The sequence below is a fragment of the Medicago sativa genome, chromosome 1, assembly GCF_051527215.1.
Source record: "Medicago sativa cultivar Bolivia chromosome 1, Bolivia_mono, whole genome shotgun sequence".
NCBI lineage: Eukaryota > Viridiplantae > Streptophyta > Magnoliopsida > Fabales > Fabaceae > Medicago > Medicago sativa.
In genome coordinates, this window is record NC_140749.1 from 30,838,047 (window position 1) to 30,862,936 (window position 24,890).

The 24,890-nt window shown below is 34.2% G+C and overlaps 1 protein-coding gene, 1 long non-coding RNA gene and 1 pseudogene across 3 annotated transcripts; all 3 read right to left on the bottom strand.

Moving 5' to 3' along the window:
- Nucleotides 1–6,260: 6,260 nt before the first annotated feature.
- Nucleotides 6,261–6,911, bottom strand: LOC146954226 (uncharacterized). The gene has a single exon (XM_085743987.1). It carries the CDS (start codon nucleotides 6,909–6,911, stop codon nucleotides 6,261–6,263), a length of 651 nt encoding a protein of 216 aa, XP_085600113.1.
- A 10,150-nt stretch (nucleotides 6,912–17,061) lies between these two features.
- On the bottom strand, nucleotides 17,062–18,977 carry LOC146954227 (uncharacterized; annotated as a pseudogene).
- Nucleotides 18,978–22,695: 3,718 nt separating this feature from the next.
- On the bottom strand, nucleotides 22,696–24,623 carry LOC146954228 (uncharacterized). 2 transcript variants are annotated; one of them, XR_015012437.1, is made up of 4 exons: nucleotides 24,511–24,623; nucleotides 23,711–24,238; nucleotides 23,176–23,537; nucleotides 22,696–22,957 (listed from the first exon to the last, which is right to left on the bottom strand). It is a non-coding gene; the product is annotated as an uncharacterized LOC146954228 (long non-coding RNA). The 2 variants fall into 2 exon arrangements; XR_015012436.1 differs by having other exon boundaries at nucleotides 24,471–24,593.
- Nucleotides 24,624–24,890: the final 267 nt, after the last annotated feature.

The window sequence follows — 24,890 nt, forward strand, 5'->3', positions numbered from 1 at the left end:
AACCTTCAAGAATTATTAGACCACCTAAGGAATTAGGGGCTGTAGTTTAAGAAGAGGGTCCTAACTCAAGGGATTGATTAGGGCTATTTTGTTAATCATCGTAAACTAGAAGAGGGTTCATAACAAATAGGTGCAGTAGACCAATTAGGGGAACTTAGAGGATTCGACGGATCTGATCTCATCTTTCTCTCCATATTTTCTTAATCAAATCTAATTTCTTTTATTTGATTTCATAAAATCAAACCAAATCTTCTGCCTAGTGGCAAACTAAAAATAAACTTTACACATCCTAATTATATAACGAAATTGAATTATTGAAGTTAAAAACAGTCCTCGTGGGATCGATATTTTTACTACTTCGATAGTATTTGTTGCACTTGCCAGAGATCTATCAACTCATAGATCTAAAGTAAAGCTATTAAGAAGAAACAAAAAAACACCTTCCAAGAGCTTTTTATCAAAGCAGATCAAAGGTTAGACATCCCTAACCTTTCAAATGAAGTGTCTTTATTTGAATATTAGGGGTTTAGCCAATAACCCTTCAAGATTGGAATATAAGAGACTAATTTTGCAAAATAAACTTGACATAATTCTTATAGCTGAACCTTGGATGATTTTGATGCATTCCCAATGACTTGGTTGTCTAGGTTAAATATCAAATTGTTTGCACTGAACAATAAAGATCCCATTTTACCTGACATATAATGCATTTGTAATTATAATATTAACCATGTTATCCTATCACCAGAAAGTTTCTTTTTCCATTTGTGAGAATGGGAAATTTTTTTCTATTTTTGTTGTTTATGCTTCTACTAGTTACTTGAAAAGAAAGTGTGGGCCGATATGATGGTAATAAGAGGAAGCTAGAGGGGGGTGAATATCTTGTTCCGATTAAAAGGTTTACGAAAACGTGATTTTGAAATTCTCTTTTGAAAAACGTATTGAATTCGTGCCCACAATACTAATGATAAAAGGTATACAACGTGGGAACAACAATTCAATTTTGAATGAGATATTCAAATATGAATTGTAGCATAATCAATCAAAAGTGAATACATTTTACATTGCACAAAACCTATGACTATTTCAAACCAAACCTAATGATAAACAGAAAATCACTACACAAAAGATTAACAACTTTGATATATTAAAAGGATTATTGACAAGTTATATTCCAAGATGTAATATGATTAAATTGAATGTGTATTGATCTCAATCAATGATCAAGTGAGATAGGTTTATACAAACTAGTCAATCACAATCATATGGTAACTAATCTAATCAATAAACATCGTATATCATAAGTAAATTGCTGAAATTAAAAGGATAAGGGAAAGAAGAACATCATATTTATATATGTTCCCCGTTTTCCTCCTCGTTAAGGGTACGTTATCTCTTCGTAGAAGAAAACGCCTCTTCTATGGGCTTCCACTATGATGTTGAAAATGTTTACAAGGGTATGATTATAAATATTCCTTCGATTCCTAATCTTATATGCTAAGCACACACAAAGATAAAATCACAATTTCAAACCAAACCTAATGTTAAACAGAAAATCACTACACAAGAGATTGATAACTTTGATATATGAAAAGGATTGTTGAAAAGTTAATTTACAAGATGTAATGTGATTGAATTGAATGTGTATTGATCTTAATCAATGATCAATTGAGATTAAGTTTATGCAAAATAATCAGTCATAATCATATGGTAACTAATTTAATCAATAAACATTATATATCAAAGTAAATTGCAGAAATTAAATAGATAAAGGAAAGAAGAACACCGAATTTATAAATATTTCCTCTTTTCGTCCTCGCTAGGGGTACATGTTCTCTTCGTAGAAGACAACTCCTCTTCTACGGGCTTCCACTATGATGTTGAGAATGTTTACAAGATTATGATTACAAAGGTTCCTTCATTCATAATCTTCTATGCTAAGAAATCAGACAAAGAATTCAATCTTCAGTCTCTTCAAAAAAAAAAATTCAATCTTCAAGTTCTCTTGAAATTAAACAATCCACAAGGTCTTCGAATCTCAAAATTGCATGAAATCCTTCGATCTTCTACTCCGAGAAACCTTCTTTGCCATGTCTTTGCTTTGATCCCATGAACCTTGAATGTTTGAGAAACAACCCCCATAATTGCCTTTGTAGGTGAAAAGTATCCACTCTTCCTTTAGATCCTTAATGCCCTGCCAAGATCCTTGAAACAAACCAAACTTATAAAGGTGAGAAAAACACAAGAAGGGGGGTTGAATTGTGTTTTTTAAAAATTCTTCGTTTCTCCTAAAAACTGAACACACTGATCAGAAGCTAAGTGATACAGTTTCTGAAGTGATAAACAGAATCTGAACGCAGCGGAATAAAACAGAGAGAGAAGAAGAAAGACACAAAGCAATTATACTGGTTCCTTCCACAATCTGGAAGTAGTCCAGTCCCCCTTGCACTTCCAAGGAGATTTCACTAGAATGTAATATCTGATTACAATTGCTCAAGCACACAACAAGAGACTTCCTTTGCTCAAGCACACTTTGCAAGAGTCTTCCTATGCTCAAAAACACAATCAAGAGACTTATATACTCAAGCACAACTGCAAGAGACTTCTAAACAAACAAGATCACAAAGAATAATGTTTGAGGTTGAACACTTGATATACAATCAGAGGTGCTCACAATACAATCAGATACAGACTCTAAGACTTAAGAATTTCTAAGACTAGAACTTTGAGAAACAGAAATTCTAAGTGAATGCAGAACAATTTCAACAGAGGTTTGGCACTTGTAAAAATGTTGAGAGTCTTTCGTTCAACATTGCCAAAATTCTAAGTCTTCACTCCTTTATATAGAGGTGTGAAAGAGACGTTGTGAAATTGCCAGCACATCAAAGAGTCGTTGTTGAAGCTTGATCTTTCACCAATGATCTTTTGCCTGATTTGGTTGTTGTTCTATGAAGAACCAATTTGAAATCCATTCCCATTGTGAAGGAACATCTTTGCAGGCATAGCTGTTATTCTGGAGCTGTTTTCTTGTCTTGTAGCGTGGACACAAAATAGTGTAGTGGAGAAGGTGGTTGTACAGTTCGTACAAAGTACAATGTCAACACTTTTTGAAAATAAGCTTCCAAATCCTTCAAATCTTCACAAAAGTGACCGTTGCAAGGTTCCACTAGCCTTCTGCAATGTTTTCGAGTCCAATAGACAGCTTTTGAAGTGTTGATCCGTGAATCTTCAGCGTGTGATGATAATCAGCTTCTGATGAGCTTCAGCTTCTGATGAAGTCGCTTCTGAACTATCCGCTTCTGATGACTATCAGCTTCTGATGACTTTCAGCTTCTGATGACTATCAGCTTCTGATGACGTCATCATTCTTCAGATGCACTTCTTCAGATGCTTTCAAGCTTCTTTTTCTTGATTGCTTAGCTCTCTTTTTGTTCTTCAGAACCTTTATATGATGTAAATTTTTAACTATGGTCCTGTACACTTGAACAAATATTAGCTAGTCCAATTTTACAATTTTTAATACCTTGTTATCATCAAAACTCTTTAAGGTTCATTGTTAAACACATTTTGTTCCAACAATCTCCCCCTTTTTGATGATGACAAACAATAGTATTTAAAATTGATCAATTGTTGTTAATTTAATTAACAAGTTGACTTTGGGGTTCTGAGGTTTGTAAGCTCAGAGTCTGAGGTTTGTAAGCTCTAACTCCCCCTGAGTCTGATAGCCTCTAAGGTGAGGTTTGTAAGCTCCTCCTAAGTTCTATCCAGGTTAATTAAATTCATTGAGCGCACAATAATAATATCAGAGCTTAAAAAATGAAAAGAAGTAGATTATAGATAAGAAGAATGGTCCATTTAATTTTATTTGAAATTTGATACTCCTTCTTTCGTTCATAGCTTATACCTTTCAGGTAAAAATGATAGTAGTTTTTCAAAGTATTTTTCAAATATCATTAATGGGGCTCATAGCCTTTAAATACTATCACATATACTCCCCCTTTTGTCATTAGCAAAAAGAAATCAAGCAGAAAAGACAAAAAAATATTGAGAAAAACTTAAATATGAAGAGAGTATAATTATAATCAGAACCTATAATCTTACCACAGTATAATCAGAGCAGAAATAAAATGAAGTAAATCAGAGCAAAGTAAATCAAAGCAATATGTACCAGAGCATACTCATTCATTTCAATAATATTCAGAAACAGTAAAAAAAATGCAAGACAAAAGATGTTCAGAAGAAAAACAACAAAAACAATCAGCTAAGGTATGCAACTAAGGTTTGGTTTGTTGTTGTTGTTGTTGTTGTTGTTGTTGCATCATGTTCATCATCCTCTCCATTTGCTCAGCTTGCTTCTTCACTATTTCTTCAAGTGCCAGTTGCCTCTGAAGAAGAGCTTCTTCCCATGCCTTTGATTCCTCCTGTTGCTTGGCCAGCTTCTGTTTCAGTATCTTGAAGATTCTAGCTTCCCTTGTCACATAGTCTGCTTCTGAGTAGAAAGGTTCATTTGTCAGGCACAGCTTTGGAGTTCTAACTTACTCAATTGATATCAGATTCTCCAGAAATCTTCTAACAGTAGTAGTTTTGGTCCTGACACACTTTCTGCTTACAACATCTATCAGATCAGTAGCTTTCTTCTTCAAAGATGACCATTGTTCCTAATAAGCAACAGGCAGGTCAATCAATTCTCCGAGCTGGATCATATCTTGCATCTCTGAACTTATTTTGAGTAGCTCAGTTACAATGTATTTAGATTCCAGGATGTCTTGGGGTGGTTGTTCAAGAATTTCTAGTTCTGGGGGTTGGCCAGAAGCACTAAGAGAAAGGTATTGAACAGGTTTAGATTGGGTAGATGAGGATGGTTGGTCAGGGTTAATTTGAATGGTTGAAGTTGAAGCTTGGAAGTTAACTTGATTATCAGTGTCAACATCCATTGAAGTGACAGTAGGGGAGTTGATAGGGGATGATGGTTTGAAGACATCTGTAGGTTGAGGTGATGTTTGTTCAGGTTGAGGGTCAGGTTGTGGGTCAATGTGAGTGTTGGTTGGTTGTTGTTGGGGTGATGAAGTCATTTGTGGTTCTGATGTATGTTGTTGGGGGCTATCTGAAATAACTTAATCAAAAGTAACTGCTTCAGAAGCTGTTTCAGGGGCTTGTTCTGAGTTAAGGTTAGTATCAGGTAGTTCACCTGAGCAGTGACTGACCAGATTATCTAAGACAGAGTTGTCTTCTACTTGTTTAGGTGCAGGTGTTTGTGATGAAGAGGGTGGTTGAGATGAAGAGGGTGAGACAGGTCTAGAGGGGTTTGGAATCTGAAGTACCTTGATAGAGTTATCAGCTTCTGCTGAAGCAGATCCTAAAGCATCAGCTTCTGCTGTTCTTTGATTCTCTCCCTGAGCTACTTGAACTGCTTCTGATGCTTCTGCTTCTGGAGCTTTCTCCACAAAAATCATCATTTCTTCGTCTGCATCATCTTCAGCAGCCATACCAGCAATTTCCCTGACTTCAGCCAGTTTCTCCTTGTAGTATCTATCACAGTCTTCTAAGCCAAGAGATTTGAGTTTCTCATCTCTTTCTAGTTCATACTGAGCTTTCAAATCTTGCTTATTTGCTTTGAAATCATCAGCACACTCCTTAGCCATCCTTTTCATAGCTGGAGTTACCTAAACCATAGAACTCACAATTTGAAGAGGAGCCTTCTTCTTCTTGGGCTCATGCTCTTCTTTATCTATTGCTTCAAAAACTTCATCCAGTTGTTCTTTGGTGATAACGCGCTCTGTTTTTCCTCTTCTTTTCTTTGGAATAGAAGCAGCAGCAACTTTCTTCTTCTTCTTTGGATTAACATCAGAGGCATCAGACTCAGCTTGAGTTCTGACCCTTTTTCCTTTTGTTACATCAGGAGCAGCAGCAACAGCTTCAGTGTTGACTCCTGATTCTCTGGCATGAGCAGCTACCAGACTGGCCAGGACTACAGGATTGTTTTCTTGAATGATTGAGGGAAAGTTCTTAAGAGGTTCTGACTCAGCTGTTGTTAATTCTATCCACTTCTCATCAATAAGGGGTTTGTTGATGATCTTCATAGCATACAGGGACTTGCTATTTAAGATACGGTCAGAAGTGATAACTGTGAAACAGCTATCAGATACTTCTTTGTATCTTCTCAGAGTCTCTAACAGCTTACCTTGGTGAAAGATTTCTGACAGAAGCCTTCCACAAGGTACTTGCTTTCTTTCCCTGCTGATACCTTCTTTGATAGCCCATCACATATGGTGCAAGAGGTATTTTGGAAGGTCAATCCTCTTAAAAGTAGCCATGGAGTATAAGGCTAGTTGATGATCCTTGTTGGGTTGATCAACTCCTCCTCCTCTTTGAAAGAAGCAATTAGCACTAAACTTCAGGAGCAGTCTGTGACAAATCTCCATTTCAGTAGTCTTAGCCTTTGGATTTCCTTTGCAGAATAATCTTACATAGCTTTCTAACAGGACATCATCCTTGACATCCCACTTGAAATACCCTTTTGAAGATACCCTGCAGGCTTTAACAATGGCTCTTTCCGTGATGGTTACTAGAACACCCATTACTGCTGACCTAATCTCCAACCCTTCAAAAGGTTTCAGACCCATTTCTTCTCTAGTCTTTCCTTTCAGACTAGAATCTCTCTCTACAACTTGTTTCTCTTCCACCTCATATGTTGGTCCATTCAACATATGGAAATAACCATGTAACTTTTGAGGTTTGATGTAAGCTTCCATGTCCACATCGTATTTCTTCAGAGAAGCGAAGTTAAAAGGTGTTTCCTTTTGGACGATCAAAGATTCTGCTGGAATGGACATGCTTGGTCTTTGGTTTGATAGCTGACCCAGATTCTGGAGCACCTTGTCGTTGCATGTTTGAAGTAGATTCTTGGACATTTTGTTGATTCGAACTTGAGGATGCCATTGAATAATGATGAAGAAGATGAAGAGGATTTAGGGTTCTAGGGTTATGAGAATTGTGCTTACTTCGCAAGAGGTTTGAAAGCAAGGTGTTTGTTGTGAAGTGAGTAGTGTGTGAATTGACAATGTGTTAAGAGTAAAAACGATTGCAATTCAAAAGAGACAAACAAACATAACATTAATGACATTGGGGGCGCGTGAAAGTACTTTCAAAGCTTTTAAAATCATCATTGCCCTTTTAAGTTATACACCAATACAGATAAGCCATGTCAGAAGTTCTCAGAGTAACTGCCAAGTTAGTGGGCCAGGAGTTACCAAATAAAGTAACTCCCAACGTTTCCACTATCTCAACTATTCAGGAGCATAAAATCCAGCTTCTGAACTTCAGATGCTGACGTCATCATCAGAAGCATGTTTTCCTCAGAACCTCAATAAAGAGCTTTTGATGGACCACTGCTTCTGAACTGACTTCAGAACCTAAAATCCTATTCAGGAGCAAGCAAGCTTTAATCAGACACAAAGTGCATGTTCAAATTTTTCTTTATAAAATCAAATCTTTCAACAGTTTAAGGCTTAGTAAATATATCAGCCCATTGATTCTCAGTATCAATAAATTGTATATCTAAAATTCCTTTTTGAACATAATCTCTGATAAAATGGTGTTTGATTTCAATATGCTTAGCTCTTGAATGCAAAATTGGATTTTTAGACAAACAAATAGCAGCAGTATTATCACAATAAATGGGAATACTGTTAGTAATTATCTGATAGTCTTCCAACTGATGTTTCATCCAAAGTAGTTGTGTACAACAACTTGCAGCTGAAATGTATTCTGCTTCTGCTGTAGACATAGCAATAGTTGTTTGTCTTTTGCTAGCCCAGGATATAAGATTATCACCCAGAAATTGACAATTGCCGCTGGTTGACTTTCTTTCAATCCTATCACCAGCATAATCAGCATCACAAAATCCAATTAGCTTATAATCTAAGGATTTCCTGTAAAGGAGTCCAAGATTAGTTGTTCCCTTCAAATACCTAAAGATTCTCTTGACAGCAGTCATATGAGATTCTCTAGGATCTAATTGGAATCTTGCACACATGCATACACTGAATAAAATATCTGGCCTAGATGCAGTGAGGTATAACAAAGAACCAATCATACCTCTGTATAGCTTCTGATCTACTTTAGCTCCTTCATCTTCTTTGCTTAATGTGCACGTAGGATGCATTGGAGTGTTCATCACTTTACAATATTCAAGCTTTAATTTCTTCAGAAGCTCCTTTGTATACTTTGATTGATGAACATAGACTCCATCTTTACATTGATTGATTTGAATGCCTAGGAAGAACTTCAGCTCTCCCATCATGCTCATTACAAATTCATCCTGCATTAACTTAGAGAATTCCTTGCAAAGAGATGCATTAGTAGAACCAAATATTATATCATCAACATATATTTGCACAACAAGAATATCTTTCCCAAGGGTCCTTCTGAAGAGTGTTGTGTCAACCTGTCCTCTTTTAAAATCATTTTTGATTAAGAAATTACTTAGTCTATCATACCAAGCTCTGGGAGCTTGTTTCAAGCCATATAGTAATTTATTCAGTTTAAAAACATGATCAGGATATTTAATATCCACATAACCTGGAGGTTGCTTGACATACACTTCTTCTTCTATGACACCATTAAGAAATGCAATCTTGACATCCATTTGATATAATATTATGCCATGATTAACTGCATAGGAAAGAAGTAACCTGATTGCTTCCAATCTTGCAACTGGAGCAAATGTTTCAGTGTTGTCAATGCCTTCTTGTTGACTATAACCTTGTGCAACAAGCCTTGCTTTGTTTCATGTTACTTCTCCTTGCTCATTCAACTTGTTTCTGAATACCCATTTTGTTCCAATAATGTTCTTGTGCTGAGGTTTGGGTACCAAATCCCACACATCATTTCTTTGAAATTGATTCAACTCTTCTTGCATAGCTAAGATCCATCCATCATCTGAAAGTGCTTCATCAACTGTTGTAGGTTCAATCATTGAGATCAGTCCAATCATTGAACCTTCTTGTCTGAAGTATGATCTTGTTCTTCTTGGACTATCTTTATTTCCAATGATTAACTCCTCTGGATGTGAAGACTTGTGCTTGAATGTGTTTCTGGGAGGATCTGCTTGATGTGAGCCGTCTTGTGCTTCATCAGAAGCAGCTTCATCAGAAGCAGCTTCATCTTGTGCTTCTAATGTGGGTTCAGCTTCTGGACTTTCTTCAGATTCAGCGATCTGATCAGGTTCTAGAGTATCTTCAGGAACCTGTATCTCTGCATAACTTTCACCTTGCTTTGAAGTTTTATCTTCAAGCTATTTGTCATCAAATTTAACGTGCATAGATTCTTCAACACAAAGTGTTTCTGAATTATACACTCTGTATGCCTTTGACCTTTCAGAGTAACCTAAGAAGATTCCTCTTTGGGCCTTGGCATCAAATTTATTTAGGTTGAGCTTGTTATTCATAATGTAACATGTACATCCAAATTGATTAAAGTAAGAGATATTGGTTTTCCTTCCTTTAAAGAGTTCATATGCAGTTTTCTCCAAGATAGGTCTGATATAGATCCTATTCTGGACATAACATGTTGTATTCACTGCTTCTGCCCAAAAATGTTTTGGTAAATTGTTTTCATGGATCATTGTTCTGGCCATTTCTTGTAAAGTTCTATTCTTTCTCTCTACAACCCCATTTTGTTGTGGAGTTCTAGGAGAAGAGAATTCATGGACAATTCCATGTTTTCACAAAAAGCTTAAAATGGCTCATTTTCAAATTCTCCACCATGATCACTTCTGATTTTCAAAATCTTTGATTCTTTTTCAGATTGAATTTGAGTGCAGAAACTACTGAGTACATCACAAGCAACATCTTTACTCATCAGGAATTTCACCCAAGTCCATCTGCTGTAATCATCAACATTGACTAATCCATATTTACTTCCATATAAGGATGCAGTACTGACTGGTCCAAATAAATCAATGTGAAGTAGTTCCAAGGGTCTGGAGGTTGAAACAATGTCTTTGGTTTTAAAAGATGATTTCACAATTTTCCCTCTCTGACATGCACCACAGAGTGCATCTGAATGATAGTCAATGTCTGGTAGGCCTTTGACAAGTTGTAACTTACTAAGCTTAGAGATTAATCTCCAGTTAGCATGTCCCAACCTTCTGTGCCACATCCATTTCTTATCATTCACTGACAGAAGGCAAATCACCTTCTGGTCAGCCAGTTCAGAAAAATTGATTTTATAGACATTTTCTACCCTCTTTCCCTTGAATACAATGGATTTGTCTTCCTTGTTGATTACAGTACAGTTGGCTTTCTCAAATAACACATCATAACCATTGTCACAAAATTGACTAATGCTCAAAAGGTTATGTTCAAGACCATCTACCAACCATACATTATTAATTGAGGTAGAGGAATTACCAATTGTTAGGCTGAGCAAACTAGACTTCCCTCCTGTCATGTGTCTTGAGCAACCGCTGTCCAGGTACCATGATTTTTGTTTCACCTTTGCTCTTAGACATATCTGCAACATTGACATTTTCAGATTTAGGTACCCATTGTCTTATGGGTCCTCTCAGGTTAGTACTAGAAGTTTTACTCTTCACTTCTTGTACCTTGTGTTGTAAGTTGGGTTGCTTCTGATTAACCATCACCTTAAGTTTTCCAACCTTTGGTTTTGGTACTTCAGAAGCAGTAACTGTCTTCTTCTGAAACTTAGACTTCAGAACCTCAGATTTTGGTTTCACCAGACTCTGAGGAACAGGTTCTGATCTCTTTAGAATCCTGATCTTTGAAGTCTTGGAATCAGATTTGATCATAGCCTTTGGCTTAGAGTTCTTTGGCTTTGAAGTAATCTTAGCCTTAGAGCCAGAAGCGTCAGGTCCTGATTGAACAACAGTTTCCAACTCAACACCTTCAGGTACAAAGAAGGTTTTCAATCCTTCCTTGATGCATTCACAACATGCTTTGAGACTGATTTCATTAGGTTTCCCTCCTGAAAAGCCAATCCCTTTGCCATTGTTTCTGTAAATGCTGTATATCATTGAAGCCACTCTGCTTCTGTCAATACCAGACATGATAAAATCCTCAAGAGCAATTTCATGGTTGCTTAAAGGTTTTTCATTACACTTTTCTTGTAGCTTCTGACATAAGAACCTGAGCTTGTCTTCATATGTTTTACAAATGAAGTCAAAGCCCCTAAGTCCTTCTTCAGAAGCTTCCAGATCCAATAGATTTGATTTTTGTTGTTTCATTAAATCAACATATTTTTCTTTTAAATCCTTCAACTCATTGGTTCTTACTTCAAAATGTGTAAGAAGTTCTTTAAGAGACTCAACAAGTTCATTTCTGGGAATTTTGGAATATACCTCGTTTTCATCTTCTGAGTCTGAATCTGATCCAGCTTCTGAAGTTGCTGTTGCTACCAGCCCAACAGCTATCTTTGCATCTTCATCAGCTTCCTCTTTATGAGATCCAGATTCACTTCCCAAATCATCCCAGGTTGCCATTAAACTCTGCTTAATCTGCTTCTTGAATTTGCTTGGTTTGAATGTTGACTTCTTTGACTTGTCCTTTGACTTTTCCTTCTGAAGATCAGGGCAATCAGCAATAAAATGTCCAGGCTTCTTATAGTTGAAGCATCCCTTCTGATCTTCTTTCCTTGAGCTTCTGGAGTTACTCCTTCTGGTCAGAAACTTCCTATTCTTCTTAGCCAGATATTGAAGTCTGTTGGAGAGCATAGCCATCTCAGCAGCATCTGGTTCAGAATCTGAACATGATGGTTCTTCTTCTTCAGATTCAACCACTTTGAGAGCTTTTGATGACTTGAATTTGGATGGAAGGGCTATTGATTTACTCTTCTTAGCAGACTCATGTTCATTAAGACTTAACTCATGAACTTTGAGAGAACTAACAAGATCTTCGACATTTAAAGTGTTTAAATCTTTAGCTTCCTCAATGGCAGTCACCTTTGGTCTCCATCTAGCAGGCAAACTCCTGAGTATCTTGCTCACATGATCAGAAGCAACATAGCTCTTTTTCAATATTTGCAGTCTAGAGACTAAGGTTTGAAACCTTGAGTACATCTCCTCAATAGTTTCATCATCCTTCATCTTGAACAACTCATACTGATGTACAAGCATAAGAGCCTTTGCTTCTCTGACCTTCTTGCTGCCTTCATAGTTAGCACAAAGAGAAGCAAACATTGCTTTAGCAGTAGACTTGTCACTCATCTTCATGTACTCTACTTTAGGAATAGCAGTGACAAGTGCTCCTCTGATGATGTGATGCTTCTTGTAGATCTTCTTCTGAGCAGGAGTATGTTTCTTTCTATCAACAACAGCTCCTTCTTCATCAAGAACCAAGTCATTACCAACACCTTCTTCTAGTATGTCCCAGAGTTCTTCGTCTAAACTTATGACATAACTATAAAAGTTGGTTTTCCACCAAGAGAATTCTTCAGGGTCTCCGTTGAACTTTGGAATCTTTCCAACACTGGATTTCTTACTATCACTATAATCATGTACGACATTATTATAGCTAGTTTGACCAGTAGGAATAGGAGATTCACCAGACATGTTTTCCTCAGATCTTGGACTGTTACACTGTTAGATGTTATCAACAGAACCAAGGCTCTAGATACCAATTGAAGGTGAGAAAAACACAAGAAGGGGGGTTGAATTGTGTTTTTTAAAAATTCTTCGTTTCTCCTAAAAACTGAACACACTGATCAGAAGCTAAGTGATACAGTTTCTGAAGTGATAAACAGAATCTGAACGCAGCGGAATAAAACATAGAGAGAGAGAGAGAGAGAGAGAGAGAGAGAGAGAGAGAGAGAGAGAGAGAGAGAGAAGAAGAAGAAGAAGAAGAAAGACACAAAGCAATTATACTGGTTCCTTCCACAATCCGGAAGTAGTCCAGTCCCCCTTGCACTTCCAAGCAGATTTCACTAGAATGTAATATATGATTACAATTGCTCAACCACACAGCAAGAGACTTCCTTTGCTCAAGCACACTTTGCAAGAGTCTTCCTATGCTCAAGAACACAATCAAGAGACTTTTATGCTCAAGCATAACTGCAAGAGACTTCTAAACAAACAAGATTACAAAGAATAATGTTTGAGGTTGAACACTTGATATACAATCAAAGGTGCTCACAATACAATCAGATACAGACTCTAAGACTTAAGAATTTCTAAGACTAGAACTTTGAGAAACAGAAATTCTAAGTGAATGCAGAACAATTTCAGCAGAGGTTTGGCACTTGTAAAAATGTTGAGAGTCTTTCGTTCAACATTGCCAAAATTCTAAGTCTTCACTCCTTTATATAGAGGTGTGAAAGAGATGTTGTGAAATTACCAGCACATCAAGGTGTCGTTGTTGAAGCTTGATCTTTCACCAATGATCTTTTGCCTGATTTGGTTGTTGTTCTATGAAGAACCAATTTGAAATCCATTCCCATTGTGAAGGAACATCTTTGCAGGCATAGCTGTTATTCTGGAGCTGTTTTCTTGTCTTGTAGCGTGGACACAAAACAGAGTAGTGGAGAAGGTGGTTGTACAGTTCGTACAAAGTACAATGTCAACGCTTTTTGAAAATAAGCTTCCAAATCCTTGAAATCTTCACCAAAGTGACCGTTGCAAGGTTCCACTAGCCTTCTGCAATGTTTTCGAGTCCAATAGACAGCTTTTGAAGTGTTGATCCTTGAATCTTCAACTTGTGGTGATAATCAGCTTCTGATGAGCTTCAGCTTCTGATGAAGTTGCTTCTGAACTATCCGCTTCTGATGACTATCAGCTTCTGATGACTTTCAGCTTATGATGACTATCAGCTTCTGATGACGTCATCATTCTTCAGATGCACTTCTTCAGATGCTTTCAAGCTTCTTTTTCTTGATTCCTTAGCTCTCTTTTTGTTCTTCAGAACCTTTATATGATGTAAATTTTTAACTATGGTCCTGTACACTTGAACAAATATTAGCTAGTCCAATTTTACAATTTTTAATACCTTGTTATCATCAAAACTCTTTAAGGTTCATTGTTAAACACATTTTGTTCCAACAACTTATAATTGTTAAACACCCTAGCAATCTAGATCTCAAAGTCTACAAGAGTTCTTAGAAAAAGTGTTTAATCTGAAGAAGTTTGTAGAAAGAGAGAGGTTGTTTTTGGAAATTGATTCTATAAGTGAGAAAATGAGTGGGTGATGGTATATATAGGTGTGAGAGAAATGAACAAGCTTGCCTCAAAATAACACTAGAAAAACAAACTTGAATCGTATCATGATATATGTGAATCGATCCTATAGTGTAAAAATGGAAATCTGACTGATATGAAGATTGACACGAATGTCAAGAATTTTGAATCGATTGAAAGTTACATAGACATATATTTAAATCAATTCAAATTTCATAGACATAGATTTGAATCGATTCAAGGTTTCCAGAAGATGAATATATGATACCATCTAAAGAACATTGATACAATTCAATAACCAAGATGCAGATAACTGAGAGACTGAATGAATTTATTCAAAAGCAAATTGAATCGATTTAAAACATTTTAACCAAACAAACGAGGCAAACAATGAATTGATTCAAATGTTGCAAGGAATTTTTTTGAATCGAATCAAAAAATTTAAAATGTAAAATCTGGAGAAAACTTGGATAGTAAGGATCACCTAAACTTAATATCAATGCAAGAACACATAAGACATTATTGTAGACGATTTCGAGAATGAGATTAACTAGGGTGCTTTAACATAACTAAGCAATTACTTATGAACAAACAACACAAAACATCAACCTAACAAAAGTCATCAAAACTTAAACTAAGAAGGGCTAATAGGCCTTTATCCCCTGTCATATAGATCACTTTTGGTTTTCCCCCTGTAAAATTTTTTTGTCAGATTTCGTCCTTGTAATTTTTTTTGTTTTGGAATACCCCCGAGGCCAGCTGACTATGCATTTTCGCTGATGTGGCACGCTGACTCACCTTTTTATGATGACGTGGCGCGCTGACTGTATTATTATTTTTATTGTGTACACGTGGCATTTGTGATTTTTTTTAAAAAAATAAAAAAATTCTTAGAAAATTAAAAATAAATGAAAAAAAATACCGGAAAAATTAAAAAAATCTGGAAAAATTAATAAAAATGGTTAAAAAAAATTTAAAAATCAGGTAAAATGAAAAATAATGAAACAATTCTAGAAAAATTAATAAAAAATCTGGAAAAATTTAAAAAAATTCTGGAAAAGATTAATATATATCGAAAATTTCGAAAACATTATAAAAAAATATTAATTAAGTTCCTGAAAAATTCTAAAAAAGATTAAGTTCCTGAAAAAAATTTAAACTTTTTTTAAAAAATTTCAAAATATATTTTCTTACTAGTTTAAAGAATTTTGAAATAGTTTAAGTTCCTAAATTTTTTATAAGAAGTGTTATTTTTTTTATGAATTTTTCTAAAAAAAAAAAGATAAATTTAGGAATTTAAAATATTTCGAAATTTTTTAAAATAAAAAGAAAATATATTTCGTAATTTTTTAAAAAAAGTTCAAAATTTTCTTTCGAAATTGAAAAGTTTGTTTTTTTTATTTTTTATACAAAAAATAAAAGTTTCGATATTTTTCAGGAACTTAATCTTTTCCAGAATGTTTCAGGAACTTAATTCAGAATTTTTTTTTTATAATTTTTTCAAAAATTTCGATATATATTAATTTTTTCTAGAATTTTTTTAAATTTTTCCAGATTTTTTTATTAATTTTTCTAGAATTTTTTCATTATTTTTCATTTTTCGTGATTTTTTTTAATTTTTTATTAATTTTTCCAGTTCTTTTTCGGTTTTTTATTAATTTTTTTCGTATTTTTTAAAATTTTCTAAGAATTTTTTTAAAAAAATCACAAATGCCACGTGTTCACAATAAAAAAATAAAAAATAAAAATAATAATACGGTCAGCGCGCCACATCATCAGAAAAAGGTGAGTCAGCGTGCCACATCAGCGAAAATGCACAGTCAGCTGGCCTAGGGGAGTATTCCAAAACAAAAAAATTTACAAGGACGAAATCTGACAAAAAAAATTTACAGGCGGGAAAACCAAAAGTGACCTATATTACGGGGGGTAAAACCTATTAATCCCAACTAAGAAATTAAAAGAGCAACTACATAAAGCAACTTTGGCATGTTTTAGGTAATCTTCAAACTCAGTATTCTTTCCCCTTGGAACTTTATTGGTGACTTCAATACTATCTTGGTGGCTTAAGAGCACCAAGGTAGACACTCTCTAGCTAGGCCACCTATGATTAACTTTCAGACATGGATAGACAACTTTGATTTGCTTTATTTGAAAACAAGAGGTGCAAAATTCACTTAGACAAATGTGGGAAAGTGGAGCAGACACAGTGAAAGAAGACTAGACAGATCTATTTGCAATCAAGATTGGTTGGATATGTGCAGTTCAACATCTTGTTCAACTATGATCAAAACTAGATATGATCATTATCGTTTCTGAACTTAATCCCTCTTTGCGTTGGGGTGAAGTAACTAAATCTCTCTTTACAAGAGAATGGAAGTTAATTGCCGTTCAGCAACAAACAATAATTAACTACCGTTAGAGGTACTTTTGGATGTTCAAGGTGCTTGTGAGTAATCCTAGGTGCCTAAAGAGAAATTTGCCAACAAATTTTATAGTTAGGCCTTTTAAAATAAAATAAGTTTGAACTTGGTCGTGGAAGACACAAAGTCTCGTTTTAACCAATGAAGCTAAGCGATTTATCTGTGCTTGAGTCCGGAGTCGTCTCTAATTACAAATCTGCTCGGTGATAGTATGATCTTTAAGCAAAGGTAAAAAATGATCTACCCTTTTGCAGGATATGGATTAATTAATGGTTGATATACAGTTTGTGAAACTCTCAATTTGTATAGGAATTTTTCCTAGAAACAATAGTTTCCATTTTTTGCAATTTAGACTATTCACAACCAGAGGAAAAATAAATGAAAAATGTAAAATTTAGAAAGAAACAATTGATCAACCATATACTACTAGAGCTAATTAGCAATATTTGCTATTATTTAATTTATATTAATATTTTCCGACAATAAGTCCTTATAAAACTGATTGGAAATCATTGGAACATCTTCCTCTTCGATCAAGCATCCTTCATTCATCTCTCTCAGCTGCAAGGAAAACAACTCAGGCCAAGACATAATATCATCACCATCTTCTTCTTTCCTTGTAATGGCATCACCATCATCTTCATTCTTGTTTTTTCCATTGTTAAGTTGATTACTTGGATTTTGGTCAATATCTTCCCCCAACCAACCATTATTGTTCTGCTACAATATGAGAATGAAAGAGGATTGAAAGATCAATAATAAGGGATTGAAAGATCAACACAATTAAAATGTAAAGTGATTTAGTCTGATTTATTCTAACTCAATATAATATTAGACCCTAAATAAAATGTGAAGGTCGACTGTATTTGTTTTTTTTTTCCTCTTGATTATGGAAAATGTTAAGGATTCATATGCTTTTTTTTTATAGAAAGGATTCATATGTTTTTCTTACAAAAGGAATCATATGTTTTTATCTCAATAAAATTGGCGAATTTTATTTTTGGTTCCTATTTATTCTTCAAATTTTACCGTTCAAATAACCTATTTGTAACTGTTTTACTGTTCCTTTTCAAGTCTTGACTCTAGTAATTTATAAAAATCATTGTCTTATAGACAAATAGGGTATCTCTATAAAAATGTATTACATACGATCAATTGTTAATAAATAATATATAACAACAAAATAAAAATACTTAAAAACACAACAAACTAAAATCTGTGTCAACAATAATTAAAAAATGTAAATGTAGCACTTACAGATTTGGTGGGTGCTTCGAGTGCAAGAACAATAGTCTCTTTTGGCCATTCCACATATTTTTCTTTTTCCTTACGTTGAGACTTGGTATTAACCCCAGTACCGTTTGATTCGTTTCTTGGTTCTTCATAAATTATATATTTTCTCTTGCCCTACAAATCCAGAATGAAAAAGAACAATGTTAAGTAGTTAAATGATTCCCTTAAAAAAATACTTCAATGATTAGCAAATCATTAAAATAGGAAATTGATTTCGTTTATGATCAAATCAATCAAAGCTTATGTGAAAATTTTCCAAAGAAATATTTTGAATGGATAGAATGGATAAAGGTTAAAAGTAAAACAAACCCTAGCACAGTTCATAATCCGCACATTATCTAATCCTTTTGGATGGAAAGAAGTTAGAAAGAAGACATAAAATCTAATCTTTTTACCGGAAAAACAACAATATCAATATCATAAAGAATCAACTAAAACCAAAGGAGGAAAACAATAATAAAACCATCAAATCTTTTGGTAATTATAGATTTAATAAAAGTAGTAACTTACAGGTATGGTGATTGCCGCAGGTTCAGGAACGACTGTCTTTCTTGGTTTATCTTGTGCAACAATATTTTTGCTTGCAGGTAAGTGAGTGCAATTCTTTCTAAACGCTACAGATATTGGAACCTAGGGCTTACCAAAGGATTGCTCATCAAAGAATTGTGGAGGCTATATTCATGCAAGATCCATCCACCATCTTGGGAAGTGTCACTCTTCTCAAAGCGAAAACGTTTCTTCATGCCGAGGATTTGGTTCTTGTCTTTGCTCAATATATTTTTCCCAGCATCTTCACCTTCCCATCTACCAAGTCCAATGGTGCGAACTACGCGTGAGCTAGTGGCAGATTTCTTCTTTAAGGTTGCAAAGAAGTATAGGTCTTTTCCACGATATGAGTTGGAAGCTCCAAACTCTTCCCAAATCTCCCATGGATTCTTTACGGTGCTGAACAAATCGTATTCAAGAATGGTGATATGATTGGGCAAAGGTTTGTTGTGAATTTTGTTGTAGAGGAATTGTTGTAGAAGTTCATTATCAGTGGGTGCGATAACCTTATTGGAAGAAGAGTTGAGGGCCATTAATGTTACAAAATAAGAAATTTTGGAATCGTAAAGTCGATAAGCTTGAAGAAGAGTATTCTCGCTTCAAATTATACTGAACAGTTCATGGAAAATCTATATTGTGATCTTTAGAAGTAATAGTATGCAATATATATAGAGATATAGAGATATCTTGATTAATCAATTTACACTGGCCCAAAAGATTTCCTTAAAGATACGAAAATTAAATATTTTTTGTTCTGATACTAATAAAAAATTAAATCTTTATTTCAAGTTTGTATAATTTTTTCGTCAAAAAAAGAGTTTGTATCATATATACTTTTTTGAATGGCCTTAAAATAAAATTATATCTAATCATAACCCTAATTTAGAAGTAAGGGTATGTAATATATATAGAGATATCTCATTTTTCATTGACCCAAAAGATTTCCGTAAAGATATGAAAAATATATATTTTTTGCTATGACAAGAATAAAAAAAATTAAATCTTAATTACAAGTTTGAATAAAATCAATTTTTTTTAACAGCAATAAAATGAAATTTAATCAAATCATAACTCTAATTTATATTTTAAAATCAAATATAATCTAGTTCTGAAATCTTAATCAAATTTAATCACAAGAACCGTTGTTGATATTCACCAAAAATAAATGATCACAAAAAAAAAAAAAGACTTTTTTTTGAAGGAATTGTTGTTGCTTCATTCTTTGGAGAGTTGAAATTGAACGTGAGAGAAATTCGATCAAGAACGCCACATCAGATATGCCGGAATTGTCACAAGAGTAAGGTCTCATTTTGTGTTTTTTAGAGGAGAGGGGTCTCATTTTTTCTATAAAGAGAGGAGTTTAGTATTTCTTACTTAAAATGTGTTCAATACAATCTATATTTTTACAAAAATCTAAAAACCAGCCGAGAATGTGACATCCTTAGCTAATCTATGGGCTGCTTCATTTGAATTTGATTGTCTCCTCATAAACTCAACACTAGAGTTGACATAATATTGATCAAAGATAGTTTTACAATTATGAATAATCATTCCAAACTCTGTAACATGTTGACGTGCTGATAAAAAACTATCCACCACTTTTTTAGGCATCAAGCTAAAAATCGATAGATCTCAAATGTCATTGATGAACCCATTCTAAAGTTGATAATAATCCAAGAGTTTTGCCAACATGTACCTAACAGACTAGAATAAACCATTCAGTTTTTGTCAAAACAAAAATGTAAGTATCAACCGTTATAAAAACTGGTATTCCCACTCTATTAGAATGCGGAGAAAGAAACATCAATATTGCACTTAAATCTTCCTTCATATGGTTTGATCCATTTCACATTTCATTCGTTACGCTGTGCACAAATTGTATTACAAATCCTACAAGCATCTTGCCAACCATGAAGCATGGCTTTTGCTCTCTCAATAACAAAATATTGAGCATCAATTAACTTGTTTTACACTTTGTTGTTTCTTTCTTTCTAGATACTCCACGACGCACAACAAAATAAAGTCGCACCTTCCTTAGATAAATCTTTTTAAAGATAATATTTGTGTTTTCCATATCTTGTAGCAAAATAGACATGGAAGAAAAGAAAGGAAGCATGCTCCAAACATTTAAGCTACTTGGACATTGAAAAAATAAATAAAGTGTCCCCTCATTGTCCACCGTACGTAGTGTACAATTCATAAGACATATGAATCCTTTATCTTTTAGGCGTACACGAGTTGGTAAAAAATTCCTACATATTCGTCACAAAGTTTTTTTTACCTCTAAGGAAATTTCGAGCTTCCAAATTAGATTTCAAGAGCCTTGTACTTTGGAGAGGAGTCTCATTGATCCTCCCACTTCTACGATATACATTAATTTAATTTTTTTAAATTAAAAAATTGAATATTTAACATATATATTACATCATTTATTTTAAGATTAACAAATATTAACTTTAATATATATATATATATATATATATATATATATATATATATATATATATATATATATATATATATATGTGAGTCAGGATCCGTTGACACCAGGTGTCAAAGGAATCCGTTGACACCAAATCCTATCCGTCCTTTTTTTCATCTTAACGGCATAGATTTATTCACTTTAGTTGTTCACGTCAAGACTCCTTAGTGGATAAAAGAAATCACACCTCTTCTTCTTCCTTTTCCTGAACTCACACTCACGGCTTTTATTTTTGCAGAAAAAATTCCATCATAAGATTAGATTGCTCTCTTATTTCCGATTTGTCCAGAAAAAGGGAATAACTTTTGATTATGTTTCTCATAATTTCAAACATCACTTTGTTATTATCAATTTTCTCTATCCAGCTTCCCCCTTTCAATTTTATAAGATTAGTTTTCCCCTTCTTATCTTAATGTTTAGAATCAAGCAAATTTACTACAAATCAATTACAATGATGGACAAGTATGAATGATCATTCACAAAAACCTGCACACTTTTAATCCCCCTTTTTTCATAACTTAATTCCAATCACCATCAATAAAAAATTAAATTAATTAATTCAAGGGGAGAGACGATCATAGTACCTTTTCTTGATATCCTTTTTTCCGCCTTAGAATCATTATTAGGTGTAAAAATTTGGTTAAAGAAACCTAAGTCAAATGGGATCGGCCAATTGAGTTTTCACGTGAAAAAAATTGGTTGAAGGAACGATTCTCATATAATTTAAATCCAATTACTTTACTGGTGTGAATAATTGGTGGTTGTATAATTTGAGATCGGTGAGAAGAAACATTCTTGAAGGTTGATTACATTGCTGGTCTTTCAAGCACTAAATTGATAAAGAGCAGATTGTTTACCTAAAATGAAAATAAAGAGCGTGATTCTCTACACCAAGAAAATTGGAAATTTATGGAAACCTTTTAATGAGAATTATGAGCCTTTGATCAAACTTAAATGAATGGTTGAGATTTGGTGTCAACGAATCCGTTGACACCTGGTGTCAACGGATCCTAACTATATATATATATATATATATATATATATATATATATATATATATATATATATATATATAATTTTTTAATTTAAAAGATTGTTTAATACAACTAAACAACCACATACATTAGTTCATTACATTACAACAGGTCATAGGAAAAAGAAAGCAAAGTGGACTTATTTAGGAGTCTTCCCGAATAAAGAAAGGGCACCGCGGGGGTCTATAATTATCATATTATGCATATTATTATAAACTAGACTATGACCCGTGCGCCGCACGGGTCTAACGTGCTATTTAACATTTGAGTAAATAATTATTTATAAATCAACCTATATTAAATTAACTTTCTATCATATAAGATGTATTCCAATATTTAAAGGGTTGAGACGTTAAATAATTTAAAAAAGAGATCCATGGTTCAATTTGTAAGTAGTTGAGTAGCGTTTTTTACACTGAAAAAGTGTATTTAGACCATCCGCAATAAGAGGATCTTGCTCGGTAAGTACCTATTACGGCAGAAGCAAAACCTGCTGCTCAAACAACTAAACCGGTTGAGAACTTGCTCCAAATAATCTCCCAGTCGATAGATATCTTTCTCGTTTTGATATATAGTTGTCATATTCAGCAAGCAACTTCAATTAATCAAACTATTTGAGAGAAAACACCATTTGATATAAACTATTTGAGAGTCAAATGATTTATGCTATAAAAATAAAATCCTTTCAATTAAAAAAATAGAATTAAGGCAACATATGCATTAGAACAGTAAGAATTAGAAAGTAATAATGCATTATATATATCGAGAATTACACAAACAGATACATTACACTATAAAGCAATATCCTTGAGGTTATCATTAAAGAACATGTTCAACTTCACAACCAAAACCAAAGCTAAGCCAGCTGCTGGAAAAATTTGGACAAATTGCAAATTATCCAACCTTGTAACACCACCAAACAGCCCCAATACTGATCTAAAACTCTGCTACCCCCAATAAACAGATGTAGAAAACTCAGCAAAAGAGCAGAGCAGTCCTTGCAAACAACAAAATCTCATCAGCCAAATAGAAATAAAACAAATCCACTACCACACAAAAGAATTATTTGGGTCCCATTAACACTTGTAAAAGATTGAGTGTTACTCGTGGTTGAAATATGAAACAAAAGGTACACTATATGTCACCAATACAATAACTGCAAGGAGGATATAAAATAAAATTTAAAACCTAAACAACTACGGAAGATCAATTTACCAATAATCAATCGATGTAAATGTCATCAAGTCCATAATTGCAGCAAGCCTTTTTTAGATAGTGTTGGAACCCGCAAGATTGTTTAAGGAGGTAATTTTGGATCAGGTTGGCTCGGGCGCTTTCGGCTGCTGTCTTGCTTCTTCTGCTGCTAACTGAGGTTGTGGCTGGTGCCACTTACTGGTTGTGACAGTAGCTGCTGCAGTTTGTGTTGGCATGGGCTAGCTTTGGAGTGGTCTAAGTCCTGCTGTTATGGCATTTCTTCTGTTTTAGGGTTTTCTATTTTCTGCTGGCGCTGCCTGTAGCTTTTTTGTATGCTTCCTTGCCCTCTTAGGCACTTGTGCCGGGGCTGTTATGAATATATGCTGAATTAAAAAAAAAAAGATCAATTCATGACAGAAATTGGTGTTCTTCATCTCTTACATGATATTGTTACTTATTGATGAAAGTAATTATACACCAAATTGAAAGAAGGTACAAATAATAACAATCAAATTGAAAGACCAAATGTTAAAACTAATATCGGAAATAAAGTTACCTCATGTTCTTTATCTCGCAAAAGGAAGAGGTTACCTCCTTAAGAGTGTTATAACAACAAAGGCAACAGGGCAACTTAACTCTTTAATCCCCACACCATATATTAAAACTTATGCCATAAACAACAACAACAAAAATCCAAGAGTAAAATGTCTGTAGCGCTTGTACAAAGATGATGATAATTTAAACACGCAATCCCACGCACTTCAATACACATATATGCCTGCCACACAGTAGAAAAAAAGAGCCAAACTTCTACTTGGTATTGAAGCATGAATTAATCCCAACATCATGTCTTATTCTTTCTCAGCTGCTACAAACTGAGAAATTATGAGACACCTAAATTCTACATCCATTCACCACTATCAATACTTACCACTTGCATGATACTTGTTGCAAATAATCACCAACATTGATAGCAGAAAAACCAACACAAATTGAAGGAGCCTAGACCAGAATAAAACGTACACATCCAAGGTGAGCAGTAATGGTGCAGTTCCACCCCTCCAATAGAGATTGCAGTTTCCAACTATAAAAAATAGAAGGAAACAATTAACCAAAGAATCTAATAAAATAAAATAACATAACAACAAACACAGTGGCAATAACATTCAAAACGCAAATTTTTTTTGTTATCCGATGAGCACCACATATATATCCCAACAACTTTTTTTTTTATCAAATGGGTAAGCTAAAAACACAGAGTTGAAATTGATAAAAATCCAGATTCAATTGATAGAACTAATTCCCTAAATTATGACCTAAAAGAGGAATTCAAGATTCAATTGAGAGAAAGAGAACATGTTTCACTAAGAATTCCAATTTCGCCGAATTCCAATTTCCCCCAAAAATCCTTCCGCGAACGTGCCGTTTCACTAAGAATTCTAGCTTCTTCAAGCTCATTTCCTATCAAATCGAAAAAATCAATCAAAACAACACCGGCGATACAAAAACCCTAATCGCGATACCAAAATCGATCAAAACGTAACGAAACTAAAAACGCATACCGAGGGATCGAAGGTCTTGAAAATGATGTTGCATGGAAGCATTCTCTTTGACGAAAACTTGAAGAGGCTTATTGCCTTGATGAGGTTGAACGGCGGCGATATTTCGATATTTGATTATAGGAAATCACCACCACCAAAACCGTCACCGTGAGCCGCTACAAAAAAATCACAACC